General features: G+C 47.3%; 1 protein-coding gene and 1 pseudogene across 3 annotated transcripts; both read left to right on the top strand.

The window, feature by feature from the left end:
• Nucleotides 1–995: 995 nt before the first annotated feature.
• On the top strand, nt 996–1,646 carry LOC308418661 (small ribosomal subunit protein uS7-like; annotated as a pseudogene). Its single transcript has one exon. The product of its transcript is annotated as a small ribosomal subunit protein uS7-like (transcript).
• Nucleotides 1,647–11,609: 9,963 nt separating this feature from the next.
• On the top strand, nt 11,610–21,118 carry MCFD2 (multiple coagulation factor deficiency 2, ER cargo receptor complex subunit). 2 transcript variants are annotated; one of them, XM_080913918.1, is made up of 5 exons: nt 11,647–11,692; nt 13,500–13,569; nt 17,594–17,751; nt 18,565–18,724; nt 19,817–21,118. In XM_080913918.1, the coding sequence occupies exons 3-5, from the start codon at nt 17,606–17,608 to the stop codon at nt 19,946–19,948; spliced, it is 438 nt and encodes a 145-aa protein (XP_080770044.1). In that variant the 5' UTR covers nt 11,647–11,692; nt 13,500–13,569; nt 17,594–17,605; the 3' UTR covers nt 19,949–21,118. The 2 variants fall into 2 exon arrangements, with proteins under 2 accessions (XP_080770043.1, XP_080770044.1); XM_080913917.1 differs by lacking the exon at nt 13,500–13,569 and having other exon boundaries at nt 11,610–11,692.
• Nucleotides 21,119–22,133: the final 1,015 nt, after the last annotated feature.

Here is a 22,133-nt window from a genome sequence, read left to right as displayed (position 1 = left end):
GGAGATGGAACTTCACGGCAGAGACTTTGCATTTACAGAGCTCTGGGTTCAGTTTCCAGTGCTGAGAACATTTGTGCTGTGAAGAAACACCACAATGAAAGGACAGTGATCAAAAGATAATCATTATAAGCAGACTTATTAACCTCCCACGAGGGTAAAGAAACAGGTTTTTACCAGCATCCCAGGAGCCTCCAGTATATACCTTCCCAAACAACCTTCTGCCTCTTAGAAATAACTATTGGATTTATGATAATTATGGTATTGATTTTTTAACAGCTTTATAAAATTAAAGAAAATATTTTTATTGTTTTTAAAAAATTATGATTGAAATTCAATTGTATAAACACTTTGAATTTTTAGATGGTCATATGACTTTTCTGGTTTAAATCTATTAATGCGATGAATTATCTTTGCATTTCTAATGTATGGTAAATCTAGTTTTATTTATTTCTTATGGCTGATGTAATAAGCTAACAAAACAACATATATTTATTATCTTTAGAATTCAAAAGCCCAAGATGAATATTATGGAATTGATCAGCAGAGAAGCATTCCTTTTTAGTTATTTTCATTTATTTTTAATGTGTGTGTGGCATTTACCTGCCCATGAATCAGGTACTGAGGAAGCCAGAGTGTTGAATCCCCCTGGGACAGGGGTCACAGGCACTTGTGAGCTGCTCAACCTCAGTGCTGAGAACTGAACTTGGGCCCTCTGGTGCAGGCCAGTCTTCACTGCTGAGGCGTCTCATCAGCCTCCTCTGAAGACTTCATACAGCAAACAATGTGTCTTGGTCAAATCCACCCCCTTCCTGTTTTCTCTTTCTTTATTTTCTGAGATTATCATATAATTACATCATTTCTCCCTTTCCTCCCCCCAAATCCTCTAAAATACCGTTTCTTGTTCTCTTTCAAATTTATGGCTTAAAAAAGTTACACACGGTCTGCCAGGACGGCGCGTGGTCCTCACCACAAGCCTGAGAAGCCTGGTCTGTGCTCTCAGAATGACTGAGTGGGAAACAGACCACTGTCTGGCAGAGACCCCAGACTCTTTGGGAAGTTGAGCACTGATGACGTGCAGATCAACGACATTTCTCTGCAGGATTTCATTGCTGCGAAGGAGACGAATGTACGTATGCCACAGTGCAGGACAGTATGCTGCCAAGCGCTTCCGCAAAGCACAATGTCCCATCGTGGAGAGCCTTACTAACTCCACGATGATGCACGGTCGTAGTAATGGCAAGAAGCTCATGACTGTACGAATTGTCAAGCATGCCTTTGAGATCATCCACCTGCTCACTGGTGAGAACCCTCTGCAGGTCCAGGTGAATGCTGTTGTCAACAGTGGCCCCCCGAGAAGATTTGACACGTATTGGGCGGGCTGGGACAGTGAGGTGGCAGGCTGTGGATGTATCCTCACTGCGCCGAGTGAATCAGGCCATTTGACTGCTGTGCACCGGGGCTCGTGAGGCTGCTTTCCGGAACATCAAGACCATCACCAAGTGCCTGGCAGATGAGCTCATTAATGCTGCCAAGGGCTCCTCCAACTCCTGCGCCATCAAGAAGAAAGATGAACTGGAGGGTGTGGCCAAGTCTAACTGCTGATTTCTCAGCTGTTGTCTAATAAACTGTGTGCTCTTTGGGACAGTGAGTAATGTCACTCATATGTTTGTTAGTGGTACTGGATAACCAATTAGCATGCTTGTCTCTGGAGCGTCCCCCAAGTTCAGCATTTCTTGGATGTCTACTGAGTTTTCTGTAGGCTGAGGCCATGTGGTCTTTCTCCTGTTCACGTCAGCCATGTCTAGTGTTGTTCACGTTCAGCTCCTCTTTAGGCAGCCATGTTGGGGAGACTTGAGGGTATAGCTTCTGCCTTCACTAGGAGACACAGTCTCATGGCAAACTCCCTGACCCTCTGGTTCTTATAACCTTTCCACTCTCCTCTTCCACAGTGTCCACTGAGCCTTAGCTGTGGGAGTGTTCTGTAGAGAAATCTACTGGGATGATGCTCCACAGCTCTGCATTTTGATTGGTTGTGGCTTTCTGTAATGGTCTCTGTCTGCTGCAAAGAGAAGTTTACTTAATGTAGGTGAAGCCTACTCTTACCTGCGAGTCCAAGGACAAACGTTTAGACTATAATTAGGGACTGTGCTGGTTTAGTAAAGAAATAGTGATTGTAGGTTCCCTTCCAATGTCCTTGACTTCACTAGCCTTGAGAAGTGACTAGGCTTCCATTATCAGGCACAGTTTACCTCTTGTCGAACAGGTCATAAGGCCAATTAGAGAGTTGTTGGTTACTGCAAAGGTATATGTGCCACTGCTACACTACTAGGGTCATGGCGCCATGCTGGTCACTGTGGTTCGTAAGTGCCATAGTTAGGAAGGACTGTTGGTTGCTTCCTTCCTTTGGAAACTTGCATGGTGTCTTCTGATGCTGTGAAACCCAGACCTCAGGGAGACAGCGTTCGGGTCAGCTCCAGCTCAGGGAACTCTGGGTCATGTGTCTGAAGTACATGGTGTCTTCAGCAATGTGGCTTTACCTCCTACCTGTGGGCGTCAACTAAGGCTGTAGCAACAGGCTGGATATTTTAGAAGTCTCTAGTACAACCCTGAACAAGCTGTTAAAAGACAGCTTCTCACGCCTGGAGGGAGCATTGTCAGCCCAGATAAGAAATTTAAACTATAGTATACTACACTACACTACACTGCACTACAATATACTGCACTACACACATGTACATGCATAATGTAACTATTGTTTAAGTGAAAATTTTGTGTGTAGACACAGAATTCCATGCATTTTAGGACTTTTAAAAGATAGTTAATGGTATGATTTCCTTTTTTTTTTTTTTCAGAAATCCTTAGAATTATTTTTCTCTCTGTCCTCTGTTTTCTCCTCCACAAAGAGCTCCTCTTCACCCTTCCATTTTCCCTGTTCTCTATTTCTCTTTTTATTCCTGTAACTCATTAAATCCAGTTAGTGCTCTGTTATACACTAGCTGGTCTTGTTGGCTGGATCGTGTGCAGGTCACCTAGCTACTGTGAGGCCATTGTGCAATGGCTATGTCATAGCTGGAGGAGAACATTTCACAGAGCTCCTTCCATCCTCTGGCTCTTCCATTCTAAGCACCCCCTTCTTCCAAGATGCTCCCTGAGCAGACATTTCCTGAGCAGATGTTCCCTGAGCAGATGTCCTTGAGAAGATGTTTCCCAAGCTGATGTTCTCCGAGCAGATGTTCCTGAGCAGGTGTCCCATTTCGGTCTGAGCGTCCCAGGCACTTACGAGTTTGCATGGTCCCAAGGGGTCTTGTCTCACTTGAGCTGCCCTCAGAAAGCACAGTCCATACCCAGTCTCTCCTCTTCCTTTCATGACTTGTCACCTTTCTCAGGACCAGGCTAGCATGTGCTTCCAGTATCAGGGCCACCCTTTAATTCTTCATGCCCCTTTCCCTAGAATACAGAAGACAGCACCAAGTAGCTTTAACGATTAACCAAAGACAATTTCCCTACAAACCATCCTCTGTAACCTCCCCTCATTGACTTGTTCTTTTCTGTCTCTGATAAGAGACTCCCTGAGAAAAGGACCAAAAGAGGGATGCCCAGATTTGGGAACTTCCTTTAGAAAATCTGCACCTTTGTTGTCTGATTTATCCCTCCCTTTCTGTGATACTTCTAGCTATTCTTCTTGGCACCTCCATCGAATCTTCAAACTTAGCAGAGCATAACATCAGTGAGTTTTTATGAATTCTATTCTTCCGTTTTAAACATTATTGCATGCCCACTATATAAACTGTGGTTTGAACCTCCAGCTACTGAGACTGGTGAAGTCAGTTCACACAGGCACACAAACATCTTGTTTAACCTTTGGATTGCTTGAGAATGCACTCAACTGCAAATAACTTTCATAACCCAATTAAGAGTCCTCTCCCCAAGCTTGCTACACCGAGGGGCAGCTGCCCCTACTGGTTCAGCAGCTCTGCAGCACCGGGCCAGTCTTTCTGAGCTTCCCTGTAGTAGTTCCTTTTCATTGGTGGAAGGTGACTACCACTCCATCCCCACTTCTGACAGAAACAGCTGTAGCAGCCACTGTTCGGCTATCAGAAAAGCAGATGTTTCAAGTTCCATGAGTCCTCCCTAGAACTGCAGCACGTGGTTCTTTAGCTGGAGAGAAAAGATGGAAAGATATGTGAAGTGTTTAGCTTCTGTTGTGGACAGAGATAAGACAGTAGGGGGTTTGAAGATGGAAACTATGCTACTTCCTAGTCTAGTACCAGCATGCACTTGCTGCTGCTTTGTGCTTATCTAAAATGCACGCACACCCCTCTTTGGTAAACTCGCATCCACTGATGGGTTAACCCTAGTGTCTCGCCAGTTCCTGCACGTTCCGGGAGTCCGGGTACTTTATACAAAACATAGGCTCTTCGTTTCAGGCCATATTATGTTGCCAGAATAAACTCCCAAGTCTAGATATTTTCTAAAGGAATGAGGTTTATCCTGGCTTCTGGTTCCAGATGGTAGGAAGATCCAAAGTGTGACAGCATCGCTGGTCTTCTGAGGCCTCAATCTGAGGCAGAACATGGAAGACAGGACAAGTTGGCCCATGCAAAGGAAATAAAACTGAGTGCAGGGTTCTTTATAACCACCAGCCCTCTCGAGTTAATTAATCCAGTCCCGCAAGAATCAACACATCCTCCAAAGACATTCCTCCTTCGTAATGACTTAACATGTTTTAAAGGCCCTCCCCTAACGCTGCCATAGTGCTAATTAAATTTCAGCCCCAGCTCTGCAGGGACAAACCACATTCAGACCACAGCACTCCCAGTTCAGCCCTAGCTACAGTTTCCAGTAACTAAAGTGCAAACATAGAAAGGCTGGGAAGTACCAAGGGTTGTGGAGTCATGGGGTGACAGAGCCCCTGTGTGGTCTGTCACCTGGAAGCAAAGACAAACATCTGCACTGCTTACATGTCAGCCGTTCTCTTAGGCCAAAATCTAACAGAAATGTGAACATGTGTGCAACAAATATACATACATGCTCTACAAGTTCAGAGTAGAATTATTTATAACTGCCTAAAATGGGAAACTGGCCTGGGTGCCCACTGGTAGCAATCCAGTACACAGTGTATACTGACCCCATAAAACAATGCTCAGAAGTAAGACTGAGTGACTTTAAACTCCACCAACATGGATGGAGCTCTAAAGTATGCCGAGTATCAGAGTATGAGGCTCATGCCATTAATTCTAACTCTCAGTGGGCAGAGGCTGGCGGGTCTCTATGAGTTAGAGGCCAGCTTGGTCCATGTAGTGAGTTCCAGACCAGTCAGGGAAACATAGCAAGACAGTATCTTTAAAACACATGCTGAGCAAAGAAGACATAGACAAAAGAGTATGTCATGTGTGATTCTATTTGTATGAAATAAACTAATAAAAGTACCCTACAGTATTGGAAGGCAGGATAACGGGTGCCTTTGGAGAGAGTGACATTTGGTTTGGTTTTGCTTTTTCTAGAACAGGATGGCTGTGCGGCCCTGGTTGTCCTGGAACTCACTCTGTGAAGATGATGTCATTATGCAGGGAGGCAGGTCCAGGAGAAGGCAAAGCCTATCATCGGATGAGAAGGAAGGGTAGGCGGGGAAAAGTCTAGGAAGGAGAGAGGATCAGGAGGAAGCAGGAGAATCAAGATGGAGCAGAGGGTGCAGGGTGATTTAGATCCAAGTGGTCTAGGACAATTTTATTCATCAAGGTGGGCAATTTATATCTTTATTAATTGGCAGTGGATGTATAGCATGGATGTATTGTGGATTGAGATTTTAACATATCAATCTAATTGCTAAACTACAAGTTTCTGGAACTTTGACTTTACCAGGCTACATGGGATGTGAACAAAGTTCCCGGCAGGCAGAGAGACATCCTGGAGAGGATGGTTTATAATGCCTGGGGCTAGCATGGCCTGGCACTACGCTACAACAGCCCGCTGAACGCGATGTGTGTGTCAGGCATGGTAACAACCTGCCAAGGGGACAATATGTAAAAACAGCTGGCAGAGAAGCAAGCAGCCCAGGCACACAGCTCCCCAGTGCTTGTGGACATCTCAAAGTGAGAATGTGCAGGAACTGGTAGCCACTGAGCTTTATAATATTTACCGAAACAACTTTGTAGACCAGGCTGGTTTCAAACTGAGGGATCTGCCTGCCTCTGGCTCTCTGGTACTGGGATTAAAGGCATGCACCACCATCCCTGGCAGGTTGGCAACATCCTAGTTTTTGTTCTGGGTACTGGAGTACACAGACGTTTTCAACTTCTGAAAACTCATTGAGTTAAACTCTGTAATAAAAAAAAATGGGTATATGTATTTGTGTGTCACATTGATGCCAGTGGAGACCAGAGGTGAGTATCAGATCTCCCTGGATCTGGAGTTACAGATAGTTGTGAGCTGCCATGTGGGTGTTGGGAACTGAACATTCTTCATCTGTAAGAACAAGTGCTCTTAACCACCGGGCTGCCCCATCATCCATTGGGACACTTTTCTATGCATACACTTTTCTTTGACCACACTGTTCATAAACACAGTGTAAGCAAGCCTGTAGGGAAAGCCATTCAGTCTGCAGTGAACAGATGGCAAGAGCTTCCATTCAAGAAAAGCAGAGAACAAAAAACATGGTAAGTCAGTCAGCAGTTCACTACTACTGCCAAACGGAAACAGAGGGGCTTCCTCGGGGGCAGTGTGGCAAGTTCTTAGCAGAGGAATGTGGAAGCCCCACCCTAATCTTCCAATTTTACAGAACACGTTAGCTGTGCCCACTCTTGGCTGGAGAGAATCCTGGGGTCTGGGGGATACCACAGGGTTGAACAGAAGCCGCACGTTGTTGACCAGGCTTGAAAGTTGGGAGACCCATGATTCAGAAATCTATTAGGTGTCTGGTCGATGTCTAAGTAATCATGCAGGAGTGGCTCACCTAGAGAGTTCTTACATTGCCTTGTATTCAGCATTTCCTATTTTCCAACCGTGAGCAGATGTGCCACAAGATACACGCTTAAATCAGCACTCTGTGGTCACCACACGCCGTATGCCTGCGTCCAACGATCCTTCACTTAGCGTTTTGAACACTCACAGAAACACTGAGAGTTATAACTTGAAGTAATATCTTCATTCCGGGCTCCTTGCCACAGACAATGCATCATTTTCCAGCAACTCAAAATCCTGACTTCGGAGAGACCTGCTACCTATTTGCTGTCTAGTTGCTACTTAGGGCTTCAGTCTTTTCTCATAATAAAGTTTTTCTTTTCTTTCTCCATGTGTGCTTGTTAGAACTTACAAAGCAAATAGGATGTTTAAATACCACAGCAAGGCTGTGTTCATGGGGCTACTGGCTAGTTAAGTTCACAGGCTGTGGAGCAAGATCCTCTTTAACCTGTGCTTTCAGATCCGACAGCTTCTAACCTAAACTTGCCATTCCTTTGAAGGACTTTGCAGAAAGTTACTAACAAAGGTCAATATTCACCAATATTCTAGATAGTTCTCTTAGAATATAACTATGTTTGGCATATGGACTGGGTTCAAGGTCCAGCAAGTGAAAGAGTCACTTAAAAGTTTCACAACTGTTAAAAGAGAGTCACCAAGCGTGTTTTAAAGTTTTATATTTTGATAGCACAGGGAGCTTTGCTGATTGTAAACGAAGCTAATGAAATCAGAAAGACTTACAAGAATTCAACTCGAACAACCCAATGGTTATCAGTGAGTATTGCTACAACAGATAAGACTGGCCGAAACATGGGTTGGAGGATGAGGATCAAGCTTTGCAAGGGGTTCTTAAGCTTAAGCTGCCAGTTAGCCATCAAATGGAGCTGACAAGGAGGTAGCAGGAATCATAGGGAAAGATGGTTCACTCAGGAAAGGATTGCCGTACAAGCAAGAAGACCTGAGCTTGGACCACTGGCACCCATGTAAGAGCCTGGCATGGCTGTAACCCCAGTGATGGAAGGTGTAGATTTATGTTAAGTCAGTACAAGATTAGACAGGGAGAGGAGGTGGGAAAAAAGGAGAGAAAACGGAAGAGGAGGAGTCAGGGAGTAAAACGGAAGAGGAGGAGTCAGAGGAGGAGGGGGTGGACGTATCCGGAACAAGAGGACTGATCACAGCAAGTGAGAGGGATTTCTTAGGAGGGGAGTAGAGAATGTAGTGGTAAATCTGCCCAAAATAGACTGCAGTTTGTTTGCTTGATTACTGAGTCGAGTTTTCATTGAATGGGTTTATTTGGGTTGAAGAAAAAAAAATGCAACAAATTGGCGATTGGGTCGAAAAGGATATTGCAACAGGAAAGGGAGTGGGCTCAGAGACAGGAGGATTCCTGGAGCTCATTGGCTGGTCAGCTAGCCTTGGCAAACTGATGAATGCTAGGTTCATCAAAAGACTTTGTCTCAAAGCATGAGAAGCAGGACAGAGGAAGGCATTCGGGGTAGATTATGGTATCCATACATAAGCAAGTACCCACACCTACATGGACACATACAAACATCACATCGACATACAAAACTTTCTTGGGAGTTGTTTGCATACAACTGGGTTTTTAAGCACAGGATTGGAGGAAGGCGCTGGAGGAAGGCACTCAGCACCTTGGCCCCTTTTATTTGTGCACCGAGCAGAGGATGTGAGGCCAGTCGAACAATGTCAGAAAACAAAAGGAAACGGTTCAAAGTGTGGCTGTGCCTTAGTCAGGGGTCTATCCCTGTGAAGGGACACCATGACCCCTGCAACTCTTGTAAAGGACAACATTTAATTGCTGCTGGATTACAGTTTCAGAGGTTAGACCACTATCATCCATGGAAACATGGCAGTATGTAGGGAGACATGGTGCTGGAGAAGGAGCTGAGATTTCTACATCTTGATCCACAGGTAGCAGAGGGAGAGTGTGAGTCACACTGAGCATAGAAGACCTCTAACCTGCCTCCACGGTGACACGTTTCCTCCAAAAAGGCCACACCCACCCCAACAAAGCCATATCTCTTAATTGTGCCACTCCCTATGGGTCAAGCATGGAAACATAGGAGGCCATGGGGGCCAAACCTACTCAAGCCACTAAGGGGGTTTGACTGGTACAAATGACCAAGCCAGAAGAGACCCCTGTTTTGCATGGAGAGTGTCATTTCAATAGCATTGTGGGAAAGAAACAGACGACAAGCATCTATGCAGGTAAGAATGATCAGGTAGAAAGAGAAAGATGACAAAAGATGGACTCCATTGAAAAGGTGGAGTACCTGCTTGCTGGCAAGTGCTTATTAGAAAAAAATCTGAGCTGGGCAGGGGTGCCACATGCCTTTAATCCCAGCATTGAGGGAGGCAGAAGCAGGTGGATCTGAGTCTGAGGCTAGCCTGGTCTACAGAGCAAGTTCCAGAACAGCCAGAGCTATACAAATCCTTTCTTGGAAAACCAAATCAAGCAAACAAAACAAAACTGTGGGAGGTGAAGGAAGAGGCTACCCTCAGTGCAGTTCCTAGTTACTGAGCTTTCTCTTTTTTTGAATTCTAATGCATTTATTGATTATTATTTTCATTAAACAATCTTAGTTAGGTTCAGATGATTTAAAAAAGACTAAGATGTTTGGACGATGTGCATCCTTGTAACTTACAGGGATGATCTGATCTTTCATCACAGCGATCATTGTTAAGTTGCACAAACACTAAGCAATGTATATTTCAAACATAACAGTCAGTGCCCATTACTCACTCAGTATGATGTACAGGCCGTTACTACGTGGCTGTAAATACCTACAGAGTTTAGTACAGAAGTCAAGGCAACAAGGAAACTTGTCCTCTTTCTACTGGATGGTGCTAATGGAACTCTCAGAGGTGCCTGTCAGCAACTGGTATCCTCTGAGCTCTATAATCCGGGAGTCAGTCTAGGTGCCTCCCTCCTGGCTTCCTTGACCAGATTCGTTGTCACTGACACTGAAACTAGCACCAGTTTTTAATGCAAATATCAGGTCATCAAACTCCTGAGAATCCTTATCCGCTATCAGGGACCCTTGGCCATATCCCCCAGAAGAAGGAAACTCACCGTTCTGGGACTTGTCTTCAAATAGGACTGGCCTGGCTGGACTGTTGGAAGGACACTCTCTCCCGATGGCACCTCTTCCATGGCACTGATGAGGTAGACTTGGTAATCTCTCAAGCCGGAGGTACTCTATTCCCAGGGGTGAAGAAGGTTGTGCTGGGTCCTGGGTGACCATTCATTTCCACTGTATAGCTGGCCTTCATAGGGTAACACATTTAATTGTGTAAAATGAAATCACAAAAACATAGAGTCATGTTTCTCCTGACCAAATACATATGGTCCATCGCTCCTCATGGCTGCTTCCTCTGTTACTGAGCTTCTTAAAGAAAAATACCGGGGCTGGAGAGATGACTCTGTGGTTAAGAGCACTGGCTGCTCTTCCAGAGGTCCTGAGTTCAAATTCCAGCAACCACATGTTGGCTCACAACCATCAGTAATGAGATCTGATGCCCTTCTCTGGTGTGTCTGAAGACAGCTACAGTGTACTCATATACAATAAATAAATAACTTATAAAAGGGGGGGGGGCTGGAGAGATGGCTCAGTGGTTAAGAGCACTGGCTGCTCTTCCAGAGGTCCTGAGTTCAGTTCCCATCAACCACATGGTGGCTCACAACCATCTGTAATGGGATCTGCTGCCCTCTTCTGGTGTGTCTGAAGACAGTGACAGTGTACTCATATACATGAAATAAATCTTTAAAAAGGAAAATGCCATAAGCTGTATTTGTAGCTCCCAGGACAATGGTTCATAGGTAGAATGCAGTCCACTATGGATGCTCTAATGAAGGAATGGATGGAGGCACAGGGCACCCGAAGGGAAGTGGATCAAATTAATCTAAGCTTCAGAATGAGATGGGATGTCTTCTCTCAAAAAAATAACAGCTGATGTCAGGGGCTGGAGAGATGGCTGGGTGGTTAAGAACACCGACTGTTCAGGTCCCACCACCCACCTGTCAGCTCCCAACTGCCTGTAACTCCAGTTCCACGGGATCCCATACACTCAGAGACAAACATGCAGGCAGAACACCAGTGTACATAAAATTAAAAAGTGAAGAAAACAACAGGAACTTTACTAGCTGTGTTGAGCTTGAGCGAATGGGCACTGAGGCTGCGGCTCGAGGAATAGAGTCAAGAGAAAATGGAGGCAGGTCAGTCTTGGAAACGGATGATCCGTGGTGAGCACCAGTTGCCTCACTGTAACTGTAGTTACGGGTTTTACTCTCCCCCGTTTGTAGGAGCAATGAGAGCTCCGCCCAAGAATAGAGAGGCGGGGCTGGCTAGCTTCGGAGTCCGCCTCCTTCGGATCCTGCAGTTCACAACCCTGGTTGAGCCACTTCCGGGGGGGGAGGGTGGCTCAAGGTTGCCTAGCAACTGGCACGCCGCTTGGACTCCCCAGGACCCAAGCAGCGGGTTGTCGCCCTTAGGGGCGCGTCCGGCCCAGACCAGTCACGGGGACACGTGGACCTACTGGATCGGACCACGCATGGGGCGGGGCCGACGGCGCCGGTGGGTGGGTGGGAGGCTGTGCGCGTGCGCGGCTGGGCGAGGGGCGGGGCTGGGCCGGCGCGCGTAGAAAAAGCGTCCGGGGACGGCAGCTGGCAAGGTTCACGCTGGAGCGTCTCGCGAGTCTCTCGGGGACTAGCAGGGTGAGCAAACCCACGGGCAGGTGGCCTGACCCTCGGGGCAGAGGTCGGTCGGCGAATCCGGGACCTGCCTGAGGTTCCGGATGGGAGGCCGGGACGGCGGGGTGGAGGATGCGGGCCATCGGTGCGCAGCGGGACCTGTGGCCCGCGGCGGCAGCCTGTCTTCCGAGAGGGTTTCGGGGCCAGACGGTTCTGCCGGGCTGAGCCCGGCGCTGCTGTTTTCGCTCACCCCATCCCCGGGCGTCTCAGTATCAGGCTGTAGGGCCAGCTGTGTGAGCTGGACACCGACCCCGGCTGACCTGGAAGCACGCGGGCCGCAGGCGTTACTCCATCTGCCCCTGGCTCCCCCTTCCTGGGGCAGACCCACAGGTCCTCTTGTCTCGGTGGGGTTGGCTACTCTGAGCCTGGGAGGTTAGGTAGACAAGGGATGCTCGTTTCTCTTGCTTTTCCTTTCTGGGGCATAGCATCTCCATCCACACATATACCCAAACCAGAGGCCTGGGCGTCTTTCTCACCTATACTCCTCTAATACATTGAACCCATTCAGAACTCTCACTTTTCCAGCCACCTTGCCTTAGCAGTCAGCTCTTCTTTCCGCTCTTATGCTCAGCCACTCCTGCCCCATTCCTTGGTCCTTCCAAGCTCTTCCACAGGACCCGCAATGCCAGTTGTGACTCACTCACTGTCTCTGTACTTTTCTCAAGACCTGTTCCTCCTCAACTGAATATTCTGCAGTTTAGATTGGGCCCAAGTCATTTCTGAGTTTAGGTGTTCACTGCCATATGGTCTGTGGAGGAGCACGCACACTTTGGTTTTGGTTGAAATATTTTTTTCTGCCGCTATCTGTGGATGGCTTTATGTGATGCCCCTTGAGTGGCCTCTGTTTTGCATTAGGCTGCCATCTGTGAGAGAGGAGTCCACCTGTTGTCACACAGCCTTCACAGTTCTGCTCTTCCATGTTACCAGGTTGTTAGTTAAATGTTTTCTTTTAGAGTCCCCCAATGAACAGATGGAACAAACTATCAGGACAAGTTCTCAGCCTCAGCCCATGTAAAGGTTTCTTTAACCTGGAGACTCACTGGTTAGCTTTTACTTCAAGAGCTTGGAGATGACCAGCACTGAGAAGCACTAGTCAGTTTTCATTGGCATTGGCTCTGAGTACAGGCTGTCTGGGTGCCGCCAGATGTTGACTGCTTTGAATGTAAATTCCTAATAAGAGCCTCAGACTTAGAGAAAGGCTGCCAACAGTTGCTAGGAGGGACACACTCCCTGATAGGGATAACACAATGGGAGGGAAGGGTGGGCCAGGAATGCTCCAAAGGGAGAGCTCAGCCTTAGGCCAGGGCCTCTGAGATAAAGACAAAGTACTACGGTATATCTCACCTTATCCTGACCGAGTGGTTCCAAGCCTGCTCAACATTGTTCAGTACATAAATGAGAGAACTAGAGGAAAAAGAAAGGAAGAAAGAAACAGACCAGGAAGCAGAGGGTGTTAGCTGCAAGGGTCTTTAGGTCATATTTAAGCTGGGCCTGGAAGGAATGACCAGACACAGTCAGTGGCTACAGAGGCCTCCGGAGCAGAGAGAGGAGCCTTGTTGGAGTCAAGGCTCCGAGGGAGGTCAACGTTGCTATCAGACTCTGGCTGCTCCTTGTGCCGAACACAGGCATGGATGGTTTTCTACGCCCCATCTGGATCCTGTGAGGGTCAGGGTTAGACTGCAGCAGATACCCACTGCTCACCAGGGTGGTGATGGTCTTTGGGCTTGGCAGTAACCTTTTCCTCTTTCATTGCTGTGTGTTTTTCTCCCAGAGTTTCTCATTCTGTTGAAGATGACCTTCTCCAAAGGATGTGGAACAGTCTTTCAGTCAAGAATATATAAGTAGGTGTGCTAACCTATAAATCAACCATTTATAGGAGAACACAGATAGTCAAGTTTCTAAGACTCCAGGCCCATTAAATGAGCCTCTGTATATTGGAGTTAGCCTGTCTTTAGAAAAGGAAAACCAGTTGTTATCTCTTTCTTAGTTGGATTTTTCTCTAGCTTAGTCTATGCCATTTCCTTAAGGCCTGGGAGCCCTTTGGGGCTTATCTTCCAGGCTGTGTGCCCACGGCCTTGAACTAAGCAAATGGAGTGCATGATGCAATGTGTTTTGTGGGCCAGACGAGTACTCTGTTTCCTTTTGGCTGGGAACAGTTTAATCTGACAAGTGACAGTCACTGCCCCTTGTCATGGTAAGTGCTTTGTGGAATCTTCTGATTTACTGGATCTGGTATTTATTGTGCTTTCATGGTTGGGAACTTGCTGTGGCAAGCTCAGTGGCCCTTGGCTTTTGTGCTGTGTCCCTTGAAGAGAAGATAACCTGCGTTTATTATGTCAGTGAAAGCATCCCCTAGATACACATCCAGCTGGAGCCAACCATGTTGCCAGATGATTATTCAGTGACCGCTCAACTTTTTGTGTAGTAGACAGCTCCAAGGTCCTCCCCTCAATTACGCTGATGTCAGACTGTTGCTGCAGGCTATAGGCCTAAGTAGAGAACAACCACTCTTGAAATCACACACACTCAAGCACGCTGCCCCTTCCTCAACATGCACATATTTAAAAAAATAAAAAATCTTGGCTGTATATCTGTGGCTATCCCTCTAGTCCACCAAGGACCATGCCATGACCCGCCGGGCACACAAGCTGTGACAGGCCTGACCATGCTTTTGTTTGGAAGACTGTGTATTTGGGGACTTTGGATCTGGAAAGCAGTGAAATGCTTTAAATGGGCCTTAATGGGCCATCCTAGGAGGAATTTGGAAGACTTTGTTGCTGAGAGTAATTTAAACTGTGCTGACCTGGCTTCAAGAGGTTTCAATGGAGAATTTTAATATGTGACGTAAAGACTGATTTTGTGGTATGCAGTTGAAGAATGTGGTTCCTTTTTGCCCTTGTCTGCCTGAGGATAAGGTAGAGACTCAGATTAATAAAGGGGCAATAGGAAGTGAAATGAAATCGAGCTGAACCCTGTGTTCAAGGAGATAACAAATTAAGGAGACCTTTAATCCTAGGAGACAAAGGCAGACAGATCTCTGAGTTCAAGGCCAGCCTGAGACTGCAAGTTCTAGGTGAAGAAAAGCTAAAATCCAGGTGTGGTGGTACACACCTTTAATCCCAGGAGGTCTGCAGGCCCAAGTTCAAGGTCAATCTACAGAGCAAGATTTAGGACAGCCTAGCTTAGGCAGTGAAGGAGTTAGCAAGAGGAAGCTAGTGAACCTAATAGAACAAGGGGGCATGTTCCAGCCCCTGAAAGCAGCAAAAAATGGCAGCTTTGGCCATGTGGCTCTGGCTTTATATTCAAGAGGAGAAGGGGACCACTGGGACAGTTGATGCCAGTTAGCTGGAGCCAAGAAATTAGTGGTGATTAAAAATCAGCATCACTGAGGTGAAATCTGGGAAGTGTTTTCTGAGGGACAAAGAAGCAGTGTTCCAGAGACAGCCAAGGTTGTACCTCATGCTGCAGCTGAACTTGGTGATGTCTGAGAGTCACTCAGGTGATGTTGGTTTTTAAGGCATGAAGGGGTCAAGAAGAGCAGCTGAGGCTTGGTACTGTCAGAGGCCAGGGAAGGCCATTGATGAAGGTGCAGCCCCTGTTGCAGTTGAGGGCCCCAGTACTGAAGAGGTCATGCAAAGGAATTGAGGCTTGGCTCCCTGAAGAGAGCCTATGAGAGGCTATTGGTGAAGCCTAGTTGCAGTGGAAGAGCCCAGTGTACTGGAGATGCCAGTACCATGGGATGATCACCAAGAACGCACGTCAGTGGAGTGGATCAACATGAGCGCTACAGAGGGCAGAGCTGGAGAAGTGACGCCAGCCCTTAGAAGGAGCCCAGAAGATCATGTGTGGATCCTAGCCATTGACACAGGAAGCTATGACATTGAAGTTGCCTTGGAGACCCCAAAATTTTTGAGATGCCAGAGCAATAGGATATCTGCTGAGGAAAGCTGCTAACAGGGAGTGGAACCAGTCCAGGAGAAAGAAGTTTGTTGCAATCAAAAAGATGAAAAAGGAGTTGGAGATCTGAAAACTACTTTGATGTCAGACATGGAGATGCAGAGTTTGGGGTTTGCCCAGCTGGTTTCCTGTCTTGCTTTGGGAATTACAGTTAAGTGATTGGATGAATGTCAGGAGAGACTTTGAACTTTGGACTTTTAACATTGTTGAGACTGCTATAGGCTATGGGGACTTGTGAAGTTGGACTACATGTATTTGCATTATGCTATGTTTAGGTGTGGCCCCCATAGACTCATGTATTTGAACAAACCTATGGGGGCCAAGGAGTGGAATATGATGGTTTGTATATGCTTGGACCAGGGCGAGGCACTATTAGGAAGTGTGGCCTTGTTGGAGTAGGTGTGAGCTTTAATGCCCTCCTCCTAGCTGCCTGGAAGTGTGTCTTCCACTAGCAGCCTTCAGACGAAGATGTAGAACTCTCAGCTCCTCCTGTACCAGACAGTCTCTTTCAGGCCCTCTCTGAGAACATTATGGTACCCATCCTAAAAGGCCACAGCATCTCTGCTTTCCAGCTCTTGGTACTGGGAGAAGACAGCGGCTTCAGAGCTATGTTCTGAGTTTAGGGCATGTTACGGAGGGACCTGAACATTGTGCTTTATCTTTACTGATGAAAGTTTGGGGTCCTGCTGCTGTTAGTCATGGCAGAAATGTCTCTGCCTTTTGAGATAAGGACATTGGTCCTGAGCTGTCTTTCACCTTCCAATTTGAGGTGTGTCTCTAACCGAAGCCCAGAAGGGGCAGGACTTTGCATTGAACCAGCAGTTATTACAGTACCTTTGATGCTGTGTAAGTTGGTCTTCAGGGAGCTTGCCAGTGGCTAATTGTCTTGATCATAATTGCAAGTGCATTAAGATGTAACACACATCTGCGCTTGGTTGCTTCCCTTCGCTCCCATGGTCCTTCTCCAGCCCTGCCTCACCCCATCGCTTCCCATCAAAGCACCAGCTGAGTCCACCTGAAGCCACGCTAGCCTCTGACCTCATTTCCAGTCATGACTTGTCAGTTGCTCCCCACCTGTTCTCAGGAAGTGTCGGCCTCCTGGCCCAGCATGTGCCTGCATGTTTCTGCATGTGCCCACTGCCTTAGCACCTGTTCCCCCTCAGCTGCCATTGTCCTGCAGACCCAGTGCCTGTCCAGGCCTGGCTGAAACATTGCTGGGTCTGTCGGCCTTTACCCAAGGAGACTTCTTCAAAACTCCCAAAGGGTTTTTCTGTTTTGAAAACCCCTCATTCTGCTTTTGTTGTGCTCTAGTAGGAAGTGTTTCTGTGGGCCTGGCTTGTACAGGACTAGTCTTTGGATCCTTGTATGCTCTTGGATGACTGCTCAGCCCTCTGACATTAACAATGTGGACCTGGACTGTCCAGTTCTGTAATGGGAAGCAGGCGGGCTGTGCAAAACTGACCTCTTTCCTCCCTTCCTTTTTTCTTTCCTTTCTTTCTTCCTTCCTTCCTTCTTTTTTTCTTTCTTCCTTCCTTTCTTTTTTTGGAGACAGGGTTTCTGTGTGTGGTCCTGGCTGTCCTGGCAGTAGCTCTGTAGACCAGGATGGCCTCAAGCTAGGAGATGTGCCTGCCTTTGCCTCCACCTCTCACCTGCTGAGATTAAAGGAATTCACCAGCACCCTCTGCTGACTTTTCCTATGGTACTGGGCGTAGAGCCCAGCACCTGGTGCATGCTGAGCAGGTATTCTACCTGAGCTCCAGCTCCTGTCCCATAGCTGAGCTCTGGTCCAGTTTGCAGTGCTCAGTTCTGCAGCCCCATGGCCTCCCAGGATTCCCAGAAGCACTGTCAGCTCTTGGAAGGAACCGTAGCTCTGCTGTGCCTTCACCGTCTGTGTTTCCCACCACCCAGGTACCCGGAAGTATGGCATCCCTACAGCTGCTCAGAGCTCCCTTCCTATGTGTCCTGCTTTGGGCCTTTTGTTCTCCAGGTGCCAGGACCCAGGAGCATGGGGCTGGTGTCCATCACGGCAGCGTGGGCCTGGACAAGAGCACAGTACACGACCAAGAGTAAGTGTTCATCTGTGTCCCCGCCGTGTGCAGCTGTAGCTTATAGGACACCCACGTCCTTCCCTTCCTGTCAATTCCTAGGGCTCCTGAACAGTTTTCAGTGTTCAGCATTACTGCTCAGGACTCCTGTCTTCATCCCTCTCACCGGTGGGGGCTTTTGAAGCCTAAACGAGGTGAATTATTTGTCAAAATTTAGACATCCTTCCTTCCTTCTCCACCCAACACATGTAGTAACAAAATCCAGAATATATTTCCTAATTTTGACAAGACTTAAAAAAAGTTTATTAATTTACTTTATGTATATGAGTACATTGTAGCTGTCTTCAGACACACCAGAAGAGGGCATCAGATCCCACTTCAGATGGTTGTGAGCCACCATGTGGTTGCTGGGAACTGAACTCAGGACCTCTGGAAGAGCAGTCAGTGCTCTTAACCACTGAGCCATCTCTCCAGCCCCGACAAGACTTTTTTTTAGTGACATATTTAAATACTGACTCTTTCTTGGCCAATATGCTTCCCATTTGGCTTTGTTTTCCATTTTTTGTTTATTTGTGACAAGTTCTCAGTAGGTACCCTGGCTATATAGACCACCCCTTGAGCTCTCAGAGATTGGGATTAAAGGCATGTGCCACTGTGCTCGTCCTCATCTTTATTTAGATTGGTAGTTTAAAACACATTGTAGCTCAGTTCTAACAGTAAAAAGAAGGTGCCTCAGTCCTACCCACCAAGTGGCCCTGGCTGTGAGCAGTGTTTTTGACTGGACTGTTTCAAAGCCCTTCTATGATTTTACATAGTCTGACTGTTGGTTTTCAGGCACATCATGGAACATCTGGAAGGTGTCATCAACCAGCCAGAGAAGGAGATGTCCCCACAGGAACTGCAGCTCCATTATTTCAAGATGCATGACTATGATGGCAACAGTCTGCTCGATGGCTTAGAGCTCTCCACAGCCATCACACACGTGCACAAGGAGGTAGGTCGGGGTTCGCTTGTTGGCCTCTGGGTAGATCGGTGCTGGCCTGTGCTGTGCTCCTGCCTCAGCAGAGCTGCCGAGCTTCCCCGTTAGCATTAGCCTGTCCCCATATCCCACCACCCAACCCTTGCCCCAGAGAGGCTGAGCCTAGTTGGCCAAGCTTGGCATTTCTACAACAGTTGGTGTTTGAGGGTCTGGCCTAAAAACACAAGCCAGGTTGGTTGACAGTGTAGAGCACAGGAGAGGTCATTCATCTGAGAGCAAGGGTGACTCCAGTAGCAAGGGACAGAGCTTTGGAAGTAGCTGAGGGCTGTGCAGTACTGTAAGGTGCTTCCTGCTGTCCTAAGGCATGGTCAAGTAGAGATGTCACCTGAGTCAGCAGGGGCCTGGTGGTGGTGTGTAGGGGATGCAGGAGTGGAGGCAGCAGGGAGCCCAGCCATCAAGTAGACTTCCACTGGAGTGGGTCCTGAGTGTTGGAGGAGTCAGGATCCAGCAGTCCCGGCACGAGAGTGCCAGTGGTAGCCATGAGACGTGGAAACAGGTGTGGGGGATGAGGCCAAGGAGGAGCTGGTCGCCCTGGGAATGGCCAGAGCTTTGTCGCTGGCATAACCCTCCTACTAGATAATTCCTCTAGAATGAGTGATTTCTCTTCAGCTGTGTTTTTTTCCTCTTGTTTTGACCCCAAGGTGTTCAATATGTTCCCACTTTCTTAGGCAAGTTGTGCGGTGGACTGACCCTATGGAGGATTCAGGCAAAGAGCTCTTTTCTTAGGGTGGGTGTATAGGTCACAAACCTGACAGACAGTTCTTTGTAATCCACACCCAGCTTTCTCCAGTGTCTATACATTGCCTCGTAACTAAAGTAATACAAACAGCAATTTTTTAAAAGGAAAAGGCCAGGACCTGTTTTTATTGCATTTCTCCGTAACTGGCATGTGTGGTTTCCCACTTGGATGTTTATGAATTGACACAGACCTGAATCTGGATTCCTGGGAGGGTTCACACCACCTCGAAGGCTCCCAGATAAATGGCTTTAGGCGGGGGCTGATGTGTTCTGGGGCTCTGCCCCTCACTATCTCATCACCTTTGGTAGGAGGGGAATGAGCAGGCCCCAGCCATGAGCGAGGACGAGCTCATCAGCATCATAGATGGCGTCCTGAGAGACGACGACAAGAACAACGACGGCTACATCGACTACGCCGAGTTTGCGAAGTCACTGCAGTAGACGGCTGGCTCTCCTTTATGCACATGTGACCCTTGCTAATGTGATGCTCCTGTCTGGTAATGCGAAACAACTTATCCCGTCTACTGCTGCGGCAGGCTGGTAGGAGCCTGTGGCAGTCTGTTAGACTAGGGTAGGAAGAAGCCACAAGGAACACAGAAAAGTGGGACAGGCCTCAGTCTCTACATGCGTCTAAACTTGGACAAGAGCTGGATCTGGACCTCCCACAGGGGGGCGGGGTGTTCCCGAGTGCTCAGGAACCGGTTCTAGAATGCCACTCTGATTTCTTATGTTATTTCATGCTACCTGAGAAGTAAAGACAGTCTGCTTTGCTAAGTGGACATGCTTCCGTAACAGTGGAGGGAGAGTGTGAAAGCCACACACTTTCCCTGGTGGGTCCTGTCTCTAGGCAGATATGGTCACTATTCTGTTCCCCAGGCATCAGACATTAAAGCCACAGAAGCAGCAGAATGTCACCCATTGAGACCAACCAGATGCAGAGTCTAAGATTCCTTACCCACTGGCCTGAATAATTAGCCTTCTTCAGATCTTCTGTAACTTAGAACCATTACCACACCCTGTGGTCTGTCGTTTCAGCCTGAGAGAAACCTTGACTTGGTGTGTTCTAACCACCACCCACCATTTCCCTGACCCTTGTGTTTTATCCTCGCTCCCAGGGCTCCTTCATGGCTTATGAACTATTAACTTGGTAGCAGGTTTAAGCTGGTCTAACCTGAGTGAGACCCAAGAGATCAGTCACTGAGGGTGATGGCTAACCTCATCCAAGTTCTGAAGGAATCTTCTTAAAATTACCTCTTTGAGCCTGAATATGAGAATTCTTTTAATTCAGGGAAGATCAGAAAAGGAAGCCTAAAGCCCTTTAGCCTCAGTAGCAGTGGAAAGAGAAGCAGCCCCAGGTTGCTATGAAACATCATAGACACACTGTAAAAGAATCAATGGTAGCAGGATCAGAAAAAGAAACTGAATCAAATCTGCTTTAAGATGTATAGAGACTTATTTTCTTTATTAAAGTATTCTTGTAAGAAAACGTATGTATTTGTAAGACAGTTTTCTGTGTCAAGTATTTGTGCAATCAGAGCTGACTTGTAAACTATTCTTGTAAGATCTCATTATTTTGAAAGATTTCTATAATGAACTCTGGCTATCTGACAATAAAATGGATGAAAAAGAAACAAGCTGTTGATTTTGTCCCCAACAAAGCCTTTCTCCACGCCACGTGAATTCTGGATCAGTACCAGGATTTATACCTGCCTTTCTCCCAGGAGCTGTGACATAGTTCACTGGACCCGTTCTGTTTTGCAGAGGGGATTCTCTGTTCAGAACCTCTTTCCCTTTTAGCATGTTTTTTTTTTTTTTTTTTAATCCTTCTGCATGAACTCCCTTTAGGATCTTCCTTCTGCAGCTGGCTGGATTCTGGTTGTGACAGTACTGTCTAGAGTAGGCAAACACCCTGTTTCCCCTCGAGTTTGGTAACTTATGTAATTACTCCCATTATTGGAGTGCTCCTTGGTCCAAGCCTCAGAGCAGTCTCCGTGGCATTCAAAGGACACACTTCCTTCTGCCTGTTGATAAAGATTCCTCCCCCTAGCCCAGAGGCCCTTAGACTGGCCTGGCCCTTCATCCAGAGCTTCTAGGAAGGATCTTGGCAGTGGACTCAGACCTGGAGGAACCTTACTATCTGGCAGCCCAGAAGTCAGCTAGGACAGAGAAGGCCCTTTATTAAGCAGGAGAGGTGGTGTCCTTCTTCCATTGCTACCTGTTCTTCGTGTCACCTCCATGGCCTTGTCCCTGCTTGTCTTTCCTGAAGGGAGAGGGCCTGGCACATTAGGCACACAGTGTGTCACGCTACACTCCCCTCACATCCCCTAGGCAAGGCTTGACACTCTGCCTGTGGATGCTACAGGGGTACCTGTGGAGATGCCCCGGAGAGGCAGCCCTGTGCAAGGGTCCGAGAGGAGCTGAGTTTAGGTTTCAGGCCACTCTTATCTGTAAAGTCCTAAACTTTAGTTTCTCATCTGAAAATTAACTAAGAAGGGAATTAAGAAACCACAAAGGAATTAGGAAAATAACACAATAAGAGAAAGCCAGGGCTAGGAAGATAGATACGTTGGTAAAGTGGCTTGCAAGCATGGTGGGCCAAGCTTGGTCTTGAGTACCCACAAAATCA

The sequence above is a fragment of the Micromys minutus genome (assembly GCF_963924665.1).
Source record: "Micromys minutus genome assembly, chromosome: 3".
NCBI lineage: Eukaryota > Metazoa > Chordata > Mammalia > Rodentia > Muridae > Micromys > Micromys minutus.
Note: the sequence above shows the minus strand (reverse complement) of the source record. Positions and strands in the feature narration are given on the sequence as shown.